The following is a 22,191-nucleotide window of genomic DNA, read 5'->3' as shown; positions in this document are numbered from 1 at the left end:
CCAGATTGCTAAATGCCAAGCTTGATGTAGTAGCTATAGAAGGTGAATCTAATTTATAAAGTTCTCCATAATTTCCCTCCAGTGAGTGTCACTGGAAATGATTAACTAACTGTAAACTCAGAAGTCAGGTTGCATATTTGCCTAAATTTGTTTCTATTGAAATCTGAAATGAATTTACAGAGAAGAAAAGACTTCACATAAATCATGCTAGACATGACAGATCAGTGTATTAAGCTCAGTAAAACCAGTGGAAGTTCTCTCATTTTTGCTGGTTTATGACTATGACTACAAACCTGAAGACCTTAACTAAAGCCGTGTTTATTGGCGTGTCCTGCACTACAAGTCTGTAAAAGGTCACTTCAGAACAAATTAATAGAAGACTTTTACTTTAAAATGATCTCTCTAGGTGGTCAGAGAGGCAGTCTCAGTGTAGTCCTTAAGGCTCTAAGATTCTGCTTGTTGTCTTTCAAACAGAGTGTAAGACTGCAGCCAGTTTCTTGAGAGGAAACTGATCCAGTTCTAGGATGCAACATGGTCTAAGTGAATTGCTGTGCAGAAACCCTTGATTTATAGCTGGAATCCTACATCACCCTTGTCATAGACTGGAACCAGCCACCCAGCTTGGCACTACCTGCTCTTCTGTAGTGGGCTTGTCTACAGTGCATCAGCAGGTCAGCTGCCTGACATCACTAATAAGTGACATTCACTTGCCAGAAGTTCACCACACAGGATAAGGTGATGCCATTAAGTTTTGCTGAAGGGCTCCTGGACTGCACCATGCAAGCTAGAAATTTTGGCAGTGGAACTCAGTAAGAAATTCTTCTCCCTGAAAGGCAAACTGAGAGTGTGATGCAGAAGCCCAAATGCAGGCATTCAAGTGCCTTTGGAGATCCCTTACTGTATCCATCTTCTGCTGCAGAAGGATGTTCCATAGGCTCAGGAGGTTCCATGGTGTAGCTGCCAGCCCCATGAAGATATTTTGGCTTCTCTAGGTCATCTCCAAGGAAATTATGCACCTATTATGTGTATGCTTATCATATATACGCATAGGCCAGCTACATCTGTACATGTCTGGTTGGTTGGCTGAATCACTTTGAAAGCTGATGGTCTGTATTGACCAGGGCTTCATTTATCTAATTGACTATTGCACCCCTTGTTATCTTTTGGCATACATCTTCTGTGTAAACAACTAAATTTAGGTGTTTCTTTACAAACTTGATCCTGCCCCTAATGTTCCTGAGCATCCATATTTCTGTTGGGAAGGTTGCTACAGACTGCCTCTGACAACTGATGTGCAAGTGGACATTTCTGACTTGATAGCACACAGTATCTCCCGTCTTGAACTTCTAGAATTGCTGAATGAGGCACCTTTGCCAGATGTAGGATATGACTTAGCGTACTCAGAGTAGGCACAACCCTCCCAAAGCTGTGTGAATTTTTCTTCTGGATCATTAAACAGAGACTGAGACTGACATCTTTTTGAAACTTCATGAGAAGGTTTCTCATTTGGGGAATTTATGTACTGAGGCATCTAACCTGTAGATGCTAAGCCTGAGCTAGTCACACAATACTTGCGTACGCCAGCAGAGAAAAATAAGAATCTCCAGAGGATAATCTGCAGTCAAAAAACAGGCATTTAAAATATGTCAGCGAAATCACAATATTGTTCATATCTACTGATTATAAAGGAAACCAAGATCTAGTCAAACTCAGGTTTAGACATCAGACTTTCAAGCTGTAAAAATTACATGACATGACCCTGTCCCACACTCTTGAAGTTTTCTGAAAATACTGACTTTTGAGTATCTAGCTCCCATAGGAACAGAGAGAGCATCCAGCTGAGCTGGTGGTGAGCATCCCTTTCCCTGGCATGAAGAATATCTATAATCAGGTCATATCATGTAGTACACTTCCAGTGAGAGACTGAGAGGACTCTTGTTTCAGAGTGTCTGTTGCTAGGTGTGCAGAACTCAAGAGAACAAATCTCTTTAGGAAGAGACAGAGCTTTAACCTCCTGTCACATCCTATTGAATTTCTTATGCATAAGATCAAAATGATAAGGAGACGAACAAGAAAACTGCCTTCTCCTTGGTCTCTGAATGCATAGCCAGCCTTTGGCTCTCTGATGAACAGAGAAGTGTGAAAGGCTATAAGGAGATCAGAGCTACCCTGGTATGTCATTTGCTGTGCTTTATTTCCTCACCTAAACACAGCAGAAGTTGTGTAGAGCCCTTTTTCCATCCATAATGAAGGGCAAACAATGAATCCCATTCTGCTCTGCTTGGGTTAAAGGGCCTCACTTTAAGGTGACATAAAGTCAGAACATTCCCTGGGAGTGCAACCAGAATCAGTACCAACACAGAGCCATCACAAGTTTGACCCACTTCTGTCAGCTGAAAGTGGAGCATGCACAAGCAGTAACATTTCAGTTTGACTAGACTAGGACGTCCTGCTGTCCCAGGAAAAGATATTGCCAAGCCACCATTTGAAGACCACAGACTCTGCTCATTCTTTCTTAGCTGAGTTTTTATATGATTGTGTGAGTTTATGTCGTTGTGACAGTGCAGCATAGCTATTTCAAAGATCTAATTGACGTCAAGATTGATGTGATTCATGGGAGTCATAGGATCTCTACCAGTGAAAAAAAGTCCAGATAAAATTATATGCATTTGTGCAGTTCTAAAGTTTGATTCTTGGCAGAGGATTGTGGATTTCATATACTTCATCAAGGATAATTTGAAAGTGCCTAAAGTCACTGATCTTTGACAAACTCCTCAGCAATTAGTTCCAGACAGAGACTGACACAAGACCAAATTACACAAGTGGGACAACTGCAGGCGCTGACTCTGCTGCCACATCAACCCTACCTGTTAGTCTTTGATGGCAGCCCTTCCCCATGCCTGCCAATCTGTGTGACTTCAAGGTGGCCAGGCTGGAGGGAGATGATGGAAGAGTTGGGGCATTCAACTGCTTTGGAGTGATGAGAAGCAAGACATAGCCCACAGCCTGTGATTTGAGATGGGATAGAAACATGTTGTACTTTACACAATGCAATCCTCATAGGAAACCTTGTCAGCAGTTGGTGCACACATATTCTGGAATGAAAGGAGTGATTTTTTTCTCCCCCACTACCTATCTTGTTGCCCCTTTGATATTCCCTATCACAGATTTCCTTAGATCACCACAGGACAGCCTCATCATAATGCTATTGTATTCTATTCTGAAGAAAATGTTTAGTAGAGCCTGAAAAAACCTTTCCCTGTTTATCTCTGTGGTGCCATCAGTACATTAAGTGTATTTGCCATTCCAACAGAGCATGCAAGATGGTAGGTTTAAAGAGATGAAATTCTGCTTCTAGTGACACAGGAGAGCTAAGAAAGGATAGGGATGATCTTTTCCTGATATGACAAATCTGAGTTATGTATTAACAAATAACATAACAAATGTCCACTTTAGAAATCTGATGCAGTTAGCAAAATTATCAGAGTACAGTGAGCACGTGCGCTGTTGCAGAATTAGCCCGTTTCATTTTGTAACATGCCCTCTTACAGCGTGAAGCTGCCTGGCAGCTGGAATACAAGCAGCCTTTGATGGGCTCAGGAAACACATTGCCACGCTTTCACACTGTTGTTTGACCAGGCTGAATGAGCCATCCAAACCAGCTCACTTCTGTCCTGGATGAAGAGATGAGTAAATAAGCACATCAATGTCATTTTGCATGGGGTAAAGCGGGTCAGCAAAATATTGCTAGTAATGTGCTAAAATACTGTGAATGCTTTTTACTTTTTGATTTACTGCTCTGTATGAACTCTAATCTTCCTTACATCATAATTAGGGGGTTGCTTGCAGCTATGTTTGTGAGGAGTCAATTTTTCAAAAGAAAAAAACCCACCTAGGTGAGCTGGGAATTCCAAAATTTGGGGAGGAATAAAGGAGTACAAATTACATGTTGATCAACAGCATTGTTAAAAAATACTAAAAGCAAAACTAAAAAAGTCCATATTGTCACCATAATTACAAATGAAATCAGAACAATGGATAAAGCTGTTAAGATACTTTGTCAAACACATTACAAAGCAAAACACAAACCAGGACATGGACAAAAGAGCACAGCCAAATTCAAACTCAGCAGGCAGAGCTGAGGACAGACAAAAAAAGAAAAAGACTGATCCAGGCTAGGGTCTGGAAGCAAGGAATGGTTTCCTTGCAGGGTAAATGCAGCTTGGTCAGGGGACAGGAGGATCCTTACCAAGAGGCTAAGAATAACTAAACAATACATACTTGTGTCACTATTGTCATAATAAAAAAAAAAATCCCCACAGTACAATAAATGTATAGCTAACAAGAAAAGGGGTGAGTTTTCTTCTTGATATTGATGTTGAAAAGGAAAAAGCCCCATGTTTTTTTCTTAACACCATTAAAGCAATGGCATTTGCTGGCTTGTGATGTTTGTGGTGGTATTTCCTTGGGGCAGGAGGCTACAAGTTAAGAACAGGAGGTACTGTTAACATTGTATGGAATACAGGAGAAAAAATTGCATGATGCAGATTTGCATTCATTAAATGAATTCTTCAAAGGAAACAAGATGAAAAATAAAGATTGCCAGCTTTGCATGAGTAACAATATTGAGTGCTGTGGATACGTTTTTTGGTTCAAACTCTGACACAAGCAATTCACTCTCATGCAGGTGCTTGCTGTTTCTAAAATGCAATGATCATCTCCCAGTTCTGCTTCAGATGAAAACAATGATTCATTTCTGTATTATATTTCTGTGAAATTTGTCACCCTCTAACACCACTCATACCTGTCCTTGAGCAGGGAAGTACTTGACAAGTCTGAGGGTGTGTCAGAGTGAAAAAATAAAGCACCTATGGTAATGTAAACATCATGTTAGGGCTAAAAAGATAGAATAGGAACAGCCCTTTTCAAGCCGTGTGTTTGAGCAGACACAGTGGTGGGACGTGTAGCTAACTGCTTTGCTGTGTTCTTTCATTTACATTACAAAGGGATGTTTTTGGCAGAAAGTCAGTGGAAGCAGCATTCATTATTCCTTTAAGGGGCTTGATAATTCAGTATGGTAATATGCCACAGGCTGTCAATGCTGTCAACCATCCTCCAAGAGATAAATTAAACTTTGTTTCAGCATCAGTATTTCTGTATGCAGTCCTGAGAATAAATGGGATTGGAGATCTGACCATGGGGTGAGAACTAGTGACGGTTGATATATTTGTGAGACATTTTGGGTGAGGCACAACCCAACCAGAAAGTGAATAAAACATGTGAAACTTGGCATCATTAGCTGAGGGGGTATGAAAATCACCGAAAATGAGAAAAGTGATTCAAGCTGACAAAAAAATCCCAAAACAACACAATGAAAACCACCAAAAACAACAAAAAGAGCCAAACACCAACTAACCCTCAAGTATATCTTTGAAGTATGGCTCAAATATGGAAAAGACAAGCGGGTTTCTCATGCAGCTTTGGGTATGTCTACATGGTTGCTAAGGGGAAAAAATGAAACTTTTAGGTAACAAAGCATTTAATCCTTAAGTAGCCATTTAAACTGGCTCTGATGAAGTACCTCTTTGTTTGTCTACTATATAAAGCAAGCACAACTGACTTACATGCATACAGACAGAAACACTGAAGAAGATATCTAGTCACCCAAGAAGTGATTCATCTTCAGCACCTAGAAACATTTTAATTTACATAAGTTTATTCAGCTTGGCCGTCTGATGAACGACTGACAAATTGGATACTTTAAAAGACTCCTAAAAAGCTTGGTGCCAGCAGGGAAGGTCCACACTGCAGCGGTGTCACATGGAAGTCACTCATATGCTGAGAGCATAACTCTCAGCACCCAACTTTTCTGCAATAAAGTAGCTGATGAGTCTCCACAGATTTGCTCTATAGGGAATGAAGAAAGAGGGAGACTGCTACAGCAAGAAATTCAGAACTGTAATCTGACATCAGTGCTTTGAGGCTGTACCTATATTAGTGCTTTAGCCTGGATCAGAAGATAGCAGAGCTTTTAAAAATAAGCTCCCAATTCTTCTCTTTTCTGGGCTTTGGTTCATATTACTCATTCACACAGTCTCAGGGAACATAACCTTTATTTGGTTAAGATCAAATAAACTGGAAGATGGAGATCAGGAGTATACCCAATACACTCCAAATGCAATGGGCATTCAGTCCATGCAACCAGATTAGGACTATTCTGAAGAAAGGAAAAAAAAAATCACTATGTTTAGTAGTGTTGGTGTCAGATTCTCAGCACTATGTTGTTCCTCAGGTCTGCCACTGGCTTGCACTGCTTGCTAATGTATCCCAAAGTGAAGAGGATCTTGGAAGAGTCTATTGCCCCATTAATCACTGGATGAATTTAGAAAGATCAGATAGCTGAATTAATGTACTTAAAAGTGAGTGAAACCAAATGGATGGTGGACTGGTTTTCCAAAATGCAGTATTTTAACAAAGGAAACATCCATTAAACAAAGGCAGAAAAAAGTATGGCATAAGGCATAAGGTAGTGAATTAACTGAGGATGTAAAATACCTATTGATTACCTCTACCTATCAGATAAGATAAGTAAATTCAAAACACAAATTGGGCTTTTACAGCAGTAAACATCAGGGCTTCATCCAAGCATAAACTGTAGTAAATGAACCATGATTTTATTACCCACCAGTTAACTTTTAATGGCTGCAAAAGAACAGGGCAAACAGCAAAAAAAAGCACCAAGACAGTTTCTAGCACTACCAACCCAGCTGCCTTGTCCACAGACTGCAGGTTGTACCTGCTCCAAATGGAGCCTTATAGATAAGATACAGTCTCTTTAGGTTTATACCTACTGTGGCATAGACTTAGCCATGGTCACAGATCTCCAGAAGAAACCTTGTCCAACACAGCCTTACCCATGGGCTATGAGGGCTGCAGTCCCTCTAGGGGTGTAGCTGCTCTCTTGTGGGCTTATCCATGGTCACATGCTTTCAGGTGTTCCAGCTTGACCTCTTGCACTGCAACTGATGCTTCAAGGTGTACCTGCTGTGGCCACTCAGGGATCAACAGCCTCAGGGCAGACCTGTGTCACATCCTCCATCATCCGGCTGTTGGTATGAGAAAACAAAATCAGATTCACAGCCCGCATCTGGCTGAATAGGGATGTTGGAGGAACTGAGTGGTCATTGCAATAGTACTGGAAATACCTACAGGTACAAGGGAGACGTGCTTCATTCTCCCCAAAAAGCGGCTGAGAAGAGCAAGAACTGCTGCTGGTTCATAACAGGGTTCTCCAGAGACTGGAAAGCAGTGATGCAAGGGCAAATACCAGGCTTGGCCTCAGGACAGTGCTTTTATTGTAGGTTTCCCAGGCAAGGCAAAACAAAGTGACAAAGAAGACTGAAAGTGGCAAAAGCAGAAAGGATCCATTGACTTGCCCTGGAATTCGATGTACAGCAAGAAAGGTAGAAAGTAATGGAGCAGATAAAGGAGTATATATGGCATCAGAGCTAGGAAGAGCAAGTACTAGCCTGCCAAGTAACAGTTAAGTATCTGTAACAACTGTAAGCTCAGTCTAGCACACTCTGATCAAATCTGTCATCTTAAACCCCTCAAGCTCTACATCAGGTGCCAAAAAAGACTGTGGTAGGCTGACCCTGGCCAGCAGCCAAGCACCCACATAGCTGCTTGCTCACTCTGCCACTGCAGAAGGGCAGAGGGAGAAAACAGGAAGAACAAAACTGAGATAACTCATGGGCTGAGATAAAGATTGTTTAAAAGGTAATGAAAAAAACAAAAAGCCCTACATCAACCAGAGAAAGTTAGTCTGTCACAACCTGCCTGTAGGTAGACTGACACCCAGCCAGTCTCTGAACAGTGGCCACTTAGGAAGCCACCCCATCCTTTCTTCCTCCTCTACCCCACTTTTTATTACTAAGCAAGACACTATATGGTGTGGAACACCCCTCTGGCCAATTTTTGTCAGCTGTCCTAGCTGTGTCCCCCACCTCCTCAGTGGGGGACAGAGTGGGAAAAAGCAAACCTTCAGGCTGGGCAAGCACTGCTGATCAATGACCCACTGAAGTGTCACCAACACGGCCTTGGCCACAAACCAAAACACAGTGCCACGTGAAGTGCTCAGAATGAAACCCATCCCAGCTACTGCTCCAAGTGATCATTACAAGAATTGCTTTACATGACATCTATGAGTGCCTTCATTGCTTCACCACCTTTAAGGTCTTCCTCATGCAATCTATTTGAATGCTTCTGGGGAAGTTACAAAACCCTTTATTCTTCCTGTTAACAAACAGACACTTTTGTTCTCGGGAGGAAAAAAATTCATATTTAGCATACTTGGTTCTTTCAGGCACCAAAACAGGCTGGCCAAGGAAGTGGCTGAGTCACCATCCCAGGAGGTGTTTAAAAGATGTGCAGATGTGACATTGAGGGGCATGGTTTAGTGGTGGATTTGGCAGTGCTGGGTTAATGGTTGGATTCTATAATCTTAGAGGCCTTTTCCAACAAAAATGATTCTAATAATTCTGATTTTTAAAAATTGATTTGGCATGTTTCCATAGTTACACTGGTGTGGGTTTTTTTTAAAAAGGTAATTAAACTCTTTCAATCCTTCATAGTTTAATCCAAGTACATGTTAAAATTGTGTTTTCCTGAGTGGGCTACTCTGAGTTAAATTCTAGCAAAGCTGCTACTAAAGGATCAAAATATCTTTTACTTTAAAAAAGCCAAAACCACAACAAAACATGCAAACACAAAGAACTCCCAAAACAACCATCCAACCCCACCCTCCAAAATAAACTCAACCAAACAAAAAAAACTCGAAAAACCAAAAACCTGAACAATACAACCTTTCTGAAGTATATTGGAACAAGACTACTTCATTAATGGTTTGCTCTGTAAAGCAGGCATATCAAGGAAAAAACTGTAGGACTCCAACTCTATAAATATAAAATTGAAACTTTGTTGCACTGCTTTTGTGACATAGCATAAAAACACCAGAAAAGCTAAATCTAACATTCTACATGGAACCACAAAAATTTAATTTTTGCATACTCTGTACAAGACTAAAGGGACACAACACAATATATCTCTTAATAACAAATGTTCTTTAAAACCTAAAATTTAAAATCAATCTTTGTGTTTTTTGTTCCAAAGTATTCAGAATTTTCTCACATATAATCAGACATTAATACTCTTGTATTTTCTCTGCATGGTAATAGAGACAGTTCTGGTCCTCCATGGGTATCTCTGCATATAATACATCTTCACACACTGGAGTAATACTGCTTCTTCATTCTCTAACTCTTCCTATTCATTTGCAAAGGAAGTATTCATTAAAATAACCAAGGATTTTTTTACTGAAAACACTTACTTTGCCAAAGAGTGGTGACAGATAAAAAAAGAAAATAAACGGATATAACAATTTAGATATATCATACAGGTTCAGCTGTGAATAAAAGTTACATCCTTCCTTATGTCTACTTTTCATAAGAGCATCACTCCCCCTCTCCTTGTAAATGAACCACTCATTGCTTGCACTAAACTAACATCCAGAGGTTCCAATCAAGGACTTATTGTTCCATGTCCCTGTACAAAGCCATGGCAAGCTACTTCCCTTACTTTGAGTGATACATTTGGGATCTCAGCTCATATAGGTACTGCTGCAAGTCACATAGCATATGGCAGTACTGTTCACTTGCAAAACTGCTCAAAACTAAGACAAAATGCAACCAACTGATGTGAAAATTGAACATAAAGAGCATGGGAGGGTGGATGAGATGGGTAATGCTGAGAAAACAATGTGCCTTCACTTAGGTGGGCTGCAAGCAGATAGTGCAGGACTCAGGCATGGATCACTTGGTTTCCTAGCCACAGGGTTTACCTTGGGTTCCTATCAGGCAGAGGTCTGTGAAATACCATCACCCATCCTGTCCAAGGCTATTCCCCTGCAGCACATGAAGTGCACATCAGCAGCAGAGCCTGCCTTGAGGGCACAGAGTCTGGCAGTAATGCTGACCCCTACTTCTCCAGATGCAGGTGCGTTTGCCTGCTGCTGAGGCAGGAGGTTTGCACCCAGGCTGACAGGACACAGAAATGCCTCCAGCACTGCCCCCTGAGGGGTAGCTCCCACTGTACCTATTCCCTGCAAAGCTGAGTCACTGGGTGCAAAGACAGCGTTCAGTTTGATGTGACACACCTGACGAGACATTCAAAACAAGAACACTGCACTGACAAGCCGTTCGGGTAAATGGTAACCTAAAGAATTTAATTGAGAATGTGCTGTGTAGGATCTCTGCCTACTCAGCCCAGCTAGTGAAAATTAGCTTTCCTCCACTCCCATATCAAGTTCTTTGTCCCCAGTGTGATGTTAGACTCACATGTACCTATCCTGAGCATCCCTCCAACACTAAGCCATTTTTTCAGCTGTTAGTCTTACACCAACACTTGAGGTCACCCAAATTGTGCACCATGTTTTCAGGCTCTGATCAGATGTCTCCAGTGTTAGCAGGGAAAAGGGCTATGATTCAGTTGCCTGAGATCAGGTGTCTGGCAACATTCACACAGGAACCACACTGCAAATAAGTATCACTAAAAGAATAAAGGAAATCTAACCTTTCCTTACATATCAGAAATGTTACAAAACAGTATTTTTTTATTTTTTTTTTTTTATGACAGCATAATGACAGCGTTTGCATTGCATCTTTGTATTGAAATGTTCCAAAGTCATAAAGCCTCAACAATTCAACTGAAGTTAGACAGTTGCTAAGCTAAGGTTGGCATTATCCTGACCCAGGCTGACTGTATTCCCTGATGCATCTATACCCATCTGCTATTTTCCTTCTGTTGTGCCAAGATTATCCATCATTTGGGGCAGGGGAATACCTTTTATTTTGTGTCAGTTGAGGACTAAGGAATAGGTGCTACAAGAATACAAATCATCAGTACCACAGTGCCTGTGATGATTTATTCTCCCCCCTGGCTTGCCTTCTCTGCAGGAGACCTGAAATCTTTCCATGCTTTTTATGAAGGAGCTTGTACTTTTTTAACACTTGCGTCTCCAGTAGCTGGTGAAAACAATCCAGGATAATCAATCTATTAGGATTTATGGCTAAACATCAACATACTCAGCAGAAGCAGAACTACTAGCTATTTTCTTTAGAGCAGGGTGGTGTCAGCTGCTCCTGTCAACCAAAATCTGTTAAAGGGGTGACAGGTTTGCAATTGAGCAAACCAGGGGGGGCAGGTTTTGCTCATGGCTTGAGCAGGTATGCCAGAAAACAGGCTGAAGCAGTAGAAGAAACTGGACTTCCATTGCAGAAGCTTTCTGCTGGTATTTGTAATTACATCAGTAATTCTGCAAGAAGGAATCTCCCACAAATCTGTTCTTGCTAAGGCAAGTGCAGTAGCTATGGTTACCCAGCAAACAGGGAGAGGAGGCAAAGCTGAACCACTGCTCTGGGCACTGCATACCATTTTTAACATCAAAAGCCTAGTTTTAGCTTTCCAAATAGAACTATGAGAACAGCCACCCATGTTCCCCATTACAGTGTGTTTGCATATATAACTGTGTGGCTATGCATGGGTGGGTATATATATATAGATCTATAGTAGGATGACAGGATGACAAAGAGAACAAAAAAGGAGTCAGCTTTTAGATCATCACACAACTATGAAGTTAGCAGCGTACTCATAGACAACAATCTTGCACACTTGGTTAGGCAGCCTAGGGCCAGCAGCACAGGATTTTCCTCAGCTAACTTTTGCCTGCTACAGGGAGGAAATGTCTTCAAGCATCTTCAGTTGCCTCTGAGCATTGCAAGGATTGCTCAAGACCTACTGGAAATTTCCTGAAAAGAAACTATGTCTGCACTGTAGACTTAAGGCAACCATTCTAGAAAAGTTTCCTTATTTAGGATAATGTGCATAAATACTACTGTAGTGTAGAAGCAACAATGTGGAACTTAGCATATGCCATGGCCCACCCTAAGAAACTGGGTAAATCTTTAAGCAAGTAGTCCACACTGAATTTCACTTAAAATGTCTTCATGTAGTCATCAAGCTCATAAATGGGTGTTTGAGAGAGGGTGGGGATAGTTTAGTGGGCTGTAGCTCTACTCATATAGCAGATTCCTATATATATATATATATATATAGCATATAGGCATGGACTCAGACCTGGTGAGCTACCTTCATATCTTCAATGGAAATGTTTTAAAGCCTTACCTCTCTACCCTCTAGGAGTCTCCTAAATGACCAGGAGCAGGGTCTGCTTCACCTCCTCTGCCCTGCTGTCCCACAGGCGGTGCCTGGACACTTGCTGTGGTGCAGTCCCCAGCATAGCAAGACAAAGCACTCTGGACACTTGAGTTTCTGGGCTGTTCTTGTGTCTGGCTGTGCCTTAGGGCACACCTGCAGTCTAATCACTGTTTCATTAGCAGACCATGTAGGTGTACACTCCATGGCTGCAGCTCAAATTAGCCACTCAGGTTTGCTCTTCAGCCATGAAGAAGAATTAGGCACCATCATCTCACTTGGCTCAGGCATCTCTTCATCACAAAACCCTTTTTATATTACCAAGCTAGTTGTCTAGACTCTTTCTGTAGACTAGCTAAGTGTTTGATCTGTTAAGTTAGGTGAAATTAATTCCATCCCTTACTAAATGCAATTTCCTGAAGGTGGAACAGGCTGATACTAGTTCATCTCTAGGAGCCTCTTCAAAAGGACAACAGGACAGCTGTGGTTGTTTGCTAACAAAGCAGAGCCCTCTGCTTTGACACCAGCCTCTAGATCAAAAAGTATCTACTACTTCTGAGACACTCAGGAGTCCAGACAGGGCTTGCAGATGACATGAGACTTCTGCGAGACCGGTGTCTTTTTGGAACAGTAACTAGGAACCAGGAGGACAGAACAAAGGAATCTTGGCTAGCATTGGATACCTAATTATGTCTACCTGAGAGCTGGGGCTGTGAAGTACCTGAGAAGTCAAGGCAGGCACGGTCAATCTCCAGACCCTGGAGATCGACTCAGCTTGATCCACAGTAGACACCATTGTAACCAGAACACCCAGACAAGGCTGGTAGGCAGCACACAGGATTTAACAGAATCTTCTGGAGCAGCAGCTGGAGGCTAGGCAGGATTTGTAGTAAAACACTGTGCATGAGGATCTGAACTGAGCACAGCCAGAGATTCTTGTTGCTTCTGTAGGCTAGTACTGGAAAGTCACGGTAATTTAGAAGAAATTAAATCAGAATCTGTATCAACTTTCATCCACCTATATCCAAAAAAGAGTAAAAGTTAGTCTTCTATTTTTCTCTTCTATAACATCTTTCTAGATACTAGAGGCAGTCTTATGTGCAGTTGCATCTACACAGGTTGATCATGACACAGAAGTCATGAGATACCAGTGCCCTTTTGAACCAGAAGCAAAAAGCCAGACAGACCGGGGGCTGTATTTGCTTGTGCCGGACAAGCAAGACACGTCTTTATCATGGGTAGGATGAACACAGTTTTAATACTTAAAGACAAGAAGCTTAAATCACTTGCATTTGAAAATTTAGATAAAACAATATACATTTAGTTTTAGGACAAGAAGTTTTCCCAGAAGAATTAGTTTCTGGCTTCTTTCAACATAATCACAAGCTGAACTTAGCTGTAATACAAAAAAAAATTATGGGAATTCAAACCCTGTTTCTTTCCACCTATGAAAAGAGTAAGGCTTCCTATATCCATCCAGTACAGAGACCTCCTGCACTCATACAGAAAGGAAACTTTCTATGCTATAAGTAGTTTTAAACCAAACTGAAGATGTAAGAGAAGAATTCAGAGTAAAAACCAACAATACAGACACTGATAAGGTGTTTTATCTCAGCCAAAAGAGCCCAAGAAATATGAATCACAGAAACTCTCTCATCCTGAGAAATTTATGCATCCTAGAATTCCCAAAGGAAACAATCACATCAGATAAAAATCTTTAGACCAAAATTAAAAAGAATAAAGCTGACAGAACTGCTTGAAATACATATTTTAGCAGAGTTATTAAAAAGACAGCATAAATTGCCTGTTAATAATACTCATCATGCATCTATTGTCAGTAAATCTAAGTAACCCTGGTTTTATATACTTCTGTAGACCTAATTTTATTGCTTACTTGCTTAGTAAATTAAACCAGGTGTATTGGCAATGTGTTTAGACTGTCACCTGAAAAAGTTAAACTTCCATCACTCATTATGAGCCTGCTTTAAAATACCCAGTGCTTGGAGCTAAAGGCATGAGTTTGCAAAACTCAAATTATTGGTCAAAACATTAAAAAGATCCATCTTCAGAATATTTTTTAGTCATGTTGCCTTTTTTAGTCAACTCTGCCTCAAAGTGCACTCAGAAGTTTTAACCAGGGGTAGTCAAGATCTTAGTAAGGAAGCAGTGATAAACCTTTAATCTTCATCACTTCCACTTTTAATTTCAAGAGAGTATCTACAAATCTGAGCTGAACAGAAGATCTATATACACTGCCAGATAATGACTTAGCAATATTGTATGTAAATATTATAGTGAACAAATCAAATAGGCATTATTGAGCTAAGAGAAAATCTCTGCCAAATTCCAGTTGTTACATCTTTGTTAACTTCTATATAACTATCAGGAGAGAATATCCACTGAAAAACTGCAGGATACCATTTCATAGTTATAGAATATCCTAAGTTGGAATAGACCCACAAGGATCATGGGAGTTCAACTCTTGGCCCTGCACAGGACAGCCCCAAGAGTCACACCTTGTGCCCAAGAGCATTGTCCAAACACAACCTTCTTGAACTCTGTCAGGCTTGGTGCTGTGATCACTTGCCTGGATAGCCAGTTCCTGTGCCCAACCACCCTCTGGGAGAAGAATATTTTTCTAATATCCAACTAAACCTCTCCTGACACAATTTCAGGCCATTCCCTTGGGTCCTGTCACTCTCACAGTGAGCTCTTCTCTCACAGAGAGAAGAGCTCAGTGCCTGCCCCTCCTCTTCCCCTCACGAGGAAGCGGTAACTGCAGTGAGGTCTCCCCTCAGCCTCCTCCAGGCTGAACAGACCTGGTGCCCTCAGCTGCTCCTCATGCAGCTTCCCCTCAAGGCCCTTCACCATCTTTGTGCCCTCCTTTGGACACTCTCTAATGGTTTAAAGTCTTTCTTACACTGTGGCACCCAAAACTGTCCCCAGCACTGGAGGTGAGGCTGCCCCAGAGCGGAGCAGAGCAGGACAATCCCCTCCCTTGCCCAGCTGGCCTTGCTGGGCCTGATGCCCCTCAAGGCAGGGTTGACCCTCCTGGCTTCCAGGGCACTGCTGGCTCATGTTCAACTTGCCATCAACCAGGAAACCCAAGTCCCTTTCCCTGCTCTCCAGCAGCTTGTTCCCCAGCACAAAGGCACATCCAGGGTTGCCCCAGCCCAAGAGCAGACGTTGAAACTTCACATGGTAGTTGACCAGGGCATCTCTATATCTAAGTCAACAGTTCCTCCTAATTCCATACTGTCAGCAAACTTAGTATTCTTTCAAGTCAGGCATCCATTTAGTATACAAATTTTATGTAAGAGGCTTTACAAGTATATTTAGTATATTAACCTTCTAAGTTACTAGCAGTTCAAACAAATGCTTTAGAAGTTAAGAATCTCTGAATCCCATAATCCCCTGGATCCTCCAGTTCCCTCAGGAACAGATAAGTCTGGACTTCTTCCCAGCCCCATTCTTGCAAAAGAATGAACAGCATTAACATTGCCAGAGCAGGATGTGAGGAAACATGCAATACCTTCCATCAGACATTATGAAATCAAACATCAAATGTCACAAACATTTCCAAGTTATTTCACAGTGTTCTTACAAGCACAAGAAAAATTAATTCAGTATTTAAAAATTAAACACTCAAGTAGTCATTGTAATTAGTATTAAAATAGGATGGAGAATTCATGTAAAATCTGACAATAGACTTTTATATGCCAGTAACACACAGTAAATCACTTTTAAAAGACCTTATTATTTCAAATGTTCAAAAATTTCTGACAAGGGGCTAATTAATAACATTGTATTGCTGGTCTTAGTAAAATGGACACTACTGTCTCCTAAAGCCTAATTTTGAAATTATTGTGAAATCTCAGATGTATTATGTTGTCAGATTTAAACTATATTCAACACTGCTTTTGTTATTTAAAAATACAATTTGAAAGTAAGATAACAAGAAATAAATGGCCCAAAGGGAAAATAATTAAAGGAAAGAGCTAAATAACTATATAAATATTCACAGGAAGAAAAATGATTGAAAGGAAGAGAAATATTTTCACTGGGATTAGCTGCAGTAGTGTCAAGGGCTGAAGCTGAAACAAAAAAACCAAAAAAGAATTTAAGCTCTGTATTTGGAGAAAGTATTTTTGAAGACACTAAGGTTGGCTGGACAGAGAGGAAACTGACTGCTTTTCAAGTGGATCAGCTTGACCTCCTTACTTTCCTCTCTAGGCTGTTAGAGAGGTCTCTCAAAGAGAAACAGTTGGTGCCCCTTTTCTTTTCATGAGTCACTAATGTTATTTGAATTGTCAAAATGTTACAAGATTAAAAATTCTCAAGAGCTTTTCTCCTCTAGTTTCACTCACTTCATGGACAGCATTAGCCAATGGGGAGAAGGCATCCTAGCTTCTAGATAACCTGGAGGAAGGTGTGAAATCAGACGAGGAATGTAATGGAAACACTGTGTGGTACCTACAAACGTTCTTGGCCAGTGCCAATTCTGAACCTACATGACAGAAGGCAGATAGTATCCTGCACATTAAGGTACTACTGTAGAGGGGGGTTAGAGAAAACAAATCATCACTGGACATGACTATCAACTCAGCCCCTAAGTGGTGGGGAGATATTGAAGATGGCACAATATTGGAACTTTTCTTTAGCTTATACAGAAATGTCCACAGTTAGTCCTCAGGGCATTTGTTTTCATTTTCTGAGATTGTGCCTGCTTATATGGCTACAAATTAATAACTGGGTCATTGTCTCATAAACACAACACAGTAAAATATGTTGTATTCATTTATTGGTTTTGCCTGAATACCATATTACTAGAAGGTCCACAGAGAAAACAGAAAATACTGCATACTCAATGAATTGATTTTTTTTCTCTTTCTGACAGTCTCTTGATTTCAGAGGAAAAGAGAAAGGAAGAAAGAGAAAGGAAGAAAGAAACTGCAACTCCATGAAAACATTTCTTGTACCTTTCATCCTTTGTTATTGTTTTGTTAAAATTTATGCTAGCTCTTACATAGACAATCTAGCTTCAGCTGAAGTCAAGAAGACTTTTCAACAGACTTAGCTGTTCCTGTTGATGGTGTTTTGTTTTTTTTTTTTGTGGGCTTTGTTTGTTTTGTTTCATTTTGGGGTTTGTAATTTTGTTTCTTATTTTTAAAGTTGTTATAGTGACACACACACCCCCTCCCAGCTGTATATTATCACCTGGCCCCAGTGGCCTAGTTGGCAAACTTCTGAGCACACCTAATCTTTGCATTCCCTTCATTGCCTTGCACAGGTATCCAGATCTATCTTAAATACTTTCAAAGGCTGCTTAAAAGAAGTGGGTGTCACATAAAATCTGTTGTGCTGGCTGAGGCATTGGCAGCAGTTACCTCCAGAAGCAGACTGGACGAAACAGCCAACAAGTAGGTAAGGCAGATCTCAGCATCACAGTGATTTCCACACTGATTTCAGTCACCAGAGTCCCCACGTCCAAAGTGGTTTGTATTATCAGAAATCAGACTTTGAGACTCATGCAATTAATTAGTCAAGCTCCTGTATGTGGATAGAATATTTCCTATTCATATACAAAATAAGCAGTGAGTGTCTCTGGATTTTCATGCTTCCCTTCTACTTCTTTAACTATAAGCATGATGTTTTGCTTGAGTTTCATTCGTTTGTTTCTTATAGAACTTGCACTTTTCATAAGCAGAGATGAGAACTGTACAGCAAGTTGTTGCCTATTCACAGGAGAGAAAAACAGGGCTCATTCAATAAAAAGTGAAATTAAAACCCAATTCTGTTCCTCCACCAAACTTCTGAACCAAATGTTCTTAACTGTGAAATAAATGTTTTGAACAGTGACTTTTGACAAAAGAGGAATTAGAACATCTATCTTAATGGAGACAACCAAAACACAATTAAATGGTGGCTGAACTAGAGCAGTAAACATATATTAAAGCAGTAAAACAATTTTTATTCAAAATTCATCCTAGTTCTCCTTTCTACTCTGCACCAGCTAGATTGAACTGCACACCAAAATCACGGTGTGTTTTATGTATTCTCTGAAGACTATGGAGGCCAAAAGTCTAAACATCACTAAGTTTCCTTTATAATTAATATGCTTTTGGGGAGCTTGAAGAAGCTTTTTAGAATTACAAGCAATTCACTACTTTCCCTGAACTTTGGATCAGGCCAAGACTACCTTGGACAAGATGTAACACCAAATGACTTGGCTCTCAACACAGTCTTTCAGCAAGGACCTGCAACAAGAATGTACATCTAAATCCACACAGACTTCTGTGGCATGTGACATGATTGCTCCCACAGGGAGATGATACTTCCAAGTTGTGCTATCAAGAAATATTCCCTGCCTTTGGCATAATTGTTCAGTAATATGCATTTTGTGTATGGAATAAAACAGAAATGCTGATGGGCCAGCTTTTATGGTTGCTGACACAAACTTTTTGAGCATAGCTGTATAAGATCTGCTGACACAAACCTTCTCCTTGAAAACAGCTGCGGCTGCCTGCTGCTTTGGGGAGGGGATGGGGAGTTCTTTTCTCCCTTTTTCTGCCTCCTGTGGTGAACTCCAAAATGCTAGCTGTGCTGATAGAGATGAAGTATCTACCAATAGCTGGTTTTGATATAGATGCAAAATAAAAGACAAAGTCGGTTCCCTCCTGGCTTCATCCTCCATTTGTCTTTCAGATTATTTAATATTCCCATGCTCAGCAGTATTTGAATAAGATGGACAGTTATCAAAAGTGCTCCAGTTAAAGCTGAATAAAGCATTATGCCTGTTCCTCTAAACTGAAAAACACTTAGGATAGGCAAAATTCCCACAAAGAATCAGATGCAAGGCAAGTTACTTGAAGGTTAGTGAGCATATTCAGAGAGGACAAGTGCAGCTTGAGAGGGTAAGGCAGCAGCATTTCAGGCTCTGCATTTCAGGGCATAGCTAGCATTTAAGTGTTTTAGAAGATACTCAAGGAGCCTCCCATCTCCCTGGTTCAGCACAAATAATTAAGAGCTTACGTCTCCCCTCATCAACAACAAAGTGCTTAAGGATATGCTTAAAAGTATTTTGCTGATTTAGGGCCTCAGTGGCTTGTTTGTGAGGATCTCAATGCTGACAACTCCCCCTTGAATGTAAAAGTGCATTTGGGTCTTGGAAGAGCTCATGTACATTGCAAAGTCTTTCATAGCAGTTGCTACCACAGAAGCCTCATTGCTTAATTTAGATATGCTACAGCAATTACTGCCAAGCTGTGTCTGGGTTGATACAGCAAGCATTTTGCAATTCCAGATTTTCTTGACTTGTGAATGCTCATTTTATTGGCCCTACAGTTGCTTTAACATAGCACAAAGCCAATCTTCTGATTTCTAGCAGCCCTCTTACACATGTACCAAGCTCACAGTGAAAGCAGAGCTGGTCACTCTGTCAGTAAGTCCACTCTCAGGTGTGAAGGCCTAAAGTGAGCACTCACCAGAAAAGTTTGATCCTGCACAAAAGCTTGAAGCTTCATTAGAGAAATTACAAAAACAAACAAACAAGAAACCTACCACTCCCCCCCACCAAACCCAACTAAACAAACAAAAATCCTATCACAATCATGAATTACAATTTAAAAAAAATAAAAACAGTACTTGTGTTGTAAGACACACTAAGACCAGGGTGCTAAGCCTGAGACAAATGTGCTTTCCCAATGGCTGCCACAGAAGTTGTGTGGTAGCAGACACACACAGAATTGCATTTCTGCATTCCTCCCCTCTGCCCCCATTCAAATAATAAAGATGATTTGACTTTAAATAGCATAGTCTCTGTCCAGTGAAACCCTCTGTGTTGCAGGCAGAAATCAACACAACCACACTGCTCAACTGAGCTGGTTGCAGACAGAAAGCTTAAGCAGATGAATGAAATACTGACTGCACTGACAGACAAGCCAGCACATTGCACCTTCTTCTAACGTAACAGTCCTGACCTTTACTTATGAGAAGGATAAAAAGTGAAGCCATCCACAGACCCCTCCCAGCACTGTCTTTATCTTTATTATTTATTTTAATATATAGAAATTTTTATAGAAGAAGTTATCTTGAATTTCAGCAAGGTGAAAATAGTCACTGAAAGCTCCAGGCTTAAGAGTTGTCTTCTACTTTTCCTCAAATAAAACATTTCTATTTCCTGCACCAAAGGAATTATTTGGAGTCTCATACCATTCTTTGAAAGCCATCTCAGATGGTATAATGCTATCATCTTGTACTTTGTTGTCTTTCATCAAAGAATTCTTCCAGACTGTAGTGGGATGGAAAAGGTAGCACCTGTGGGGTGACAAAAATAAATTGAAAAGAGCTAGCAAGATGTATGGTGTGACTGTTGCTAGCTTCTGTTGGCTGTGCAGCTTGCAGCTGGAGTTTCACCTGAAAACAATCAAGTTTTGTTTTCAATCTTTCACCAGGTTGGAAGGTCTTACCTCTCCCTACCTCCAGAAATGGGGAGACAACTGGCAAAAAATAAGTTTCTGAAACCCATGGACCAAATAACAGAAACACTGAATTACACAGATGCTGGCACATTAAGGAGAATTTTACAAAAGCAAGTCTTGTCCTTTCTGCAAGCTGTTGTAAGCATCTCTGCCTCAAACCCCTCCAAAAATAGGCCAAATCTGCTATAATTCACAGACAAGCTAGCTGAAAAGAAGGGAAAAAAATCAGACTGCCTTAACTATCTATTGCCTAAATCCTAAACAAGCAAGGGGACAAAGCAGAGTACAGCATTCACCTTGAAGTAAATAACTTTTCTTCTCCTGAAACAGAAAACAGGAGTTATTAAGCTAGGCCATGTCCCCAATCATTAAAATTTGACCTTTATTACTAGATCATTACTTCCAATTACTGCTGGTTTCTCCTCAAGGCAGTATAAGGCAGTTACCTCATGTATTTGAGCCAAAGGATGAGTCCCTTGGCAGATGAAGGTTGTGTGGTAGCTGGGCAATGGCAGAGGAGGCTGGCTGACTGTACCTGACTGTGTCTTGAGACAATAGGTCCCATAGATGATTGAGGAAACTATTTTATTTCTTTCAATTCCAAGGAAAAAGATGATTTTCAACAGAATGGAGAACAGTGCTGAGGGAGAGTAGCAAATTTGTGTCCTACCAAACCAGCAGCAGCACTGAAGACTGTTTTTTTATTATTACTTTTTAACATTCCAGAGGCAGCAGGGGCAGGCCCTGCCTCTGTCAGTCCTGCAGTCCCCAGTGACAAAAAAAATAAAAAATAAAAAAAAATCCCAAAAAATAGATCCATATTATTAAACTTATTTTCTGCTCTGTCCTCACAGACTTGTTTTCTCTCTGTTCTCTTTGCCTCGGGTCCCTTTGCATCATCCTCCCTGGGGACCAGCAGGGACACAGACAGCTCCTGCCCTATACCACAGCACTAGATGAACCTTACAGAGCTACCTCCAAAATACTACTCTGGAGGAGGACGAAGTTTAAAGGCAGATTATCAGAAGGGTGGAGCCCCATCTGCTGAATGTTGAGCTCCACAGGTCTGTCAGCATCAGCAAGGATCACATCATACCTTTTGGCCTTTCGAAAAATGCCTCGTTTCTTTGTGCATGACCAGCCCTTGATTAACTCTTTCCTCAGCCTTCCTTTCCTACATAAATATTGTATCCCAAATGTAACTGGATGCTTCTATATTTAAAGAAATGAAAAATTAGGATGACTTAATTTGAAAAACATACTCTCAAGCAGGATGAATGTCAAGGACTTCGTGTACAAGTACAGTATTTGATTTCAAGACTTGCTTTCATTCTTGAATCAAGTAAGAGACGTGCATTTCAGTCTCCCACATCCCACCTGAGTCCCAGTGCCTGTGCTGCAGGTCTGCCCTCTCTGTTCACACACAAACCAGTCTGGATCC

The 22,191-nt window shown here is 40.8% G+C and overlaps 1 protein-coding gene across 5 annotated transcripts in view; it reads right to left on the bottom strand.

Moving 5' to 3' along the window:
• Positions 1-22,191, bottom strand: part of OGFRL1 (opioid growth factor receptor like 1) — an 86,451-nt gene that overhangs the window by 19,058 nt on the left and 45,202 nt on the right. For 4 of the 5 annotated variants that reach the window (XM_033512984.1, XM_015620690.1, XM_015620693.1 and 1 more), the window contains one exon: positions 20,482-20,586. The exons of the other annotated variant lie outside the window; for it this stretch is intronic. In XM_033512984.1, coding sequence (XP_033368875.1) covers positions 20,482-20,484 — 3 coding nt within the window. In that variant the 5' untranslated portion in view covers positions 20,485-20,586. The remainder of the gene's footprint in view (positions 1-20,481; positions 20,587-22,191) is intronic. 5 annotated transcript variants of the gene reach the window in all.

This window comes from Parus major, chromosome 3 (assembly GCF_001522545.3).
Source record: "Parus major isolate Abel chromosome 3, Parus_major1.1, whole genome shotgun sequence".
NCBI classification, from domain to species: Eukaryota; Metazoa; Chordata; class Aves; order Passeriformes; family Paridae; genus Parus; species Parus major.
This window is presented reverse-complemented; position numbering and strand designations above follow the sequence as displayed.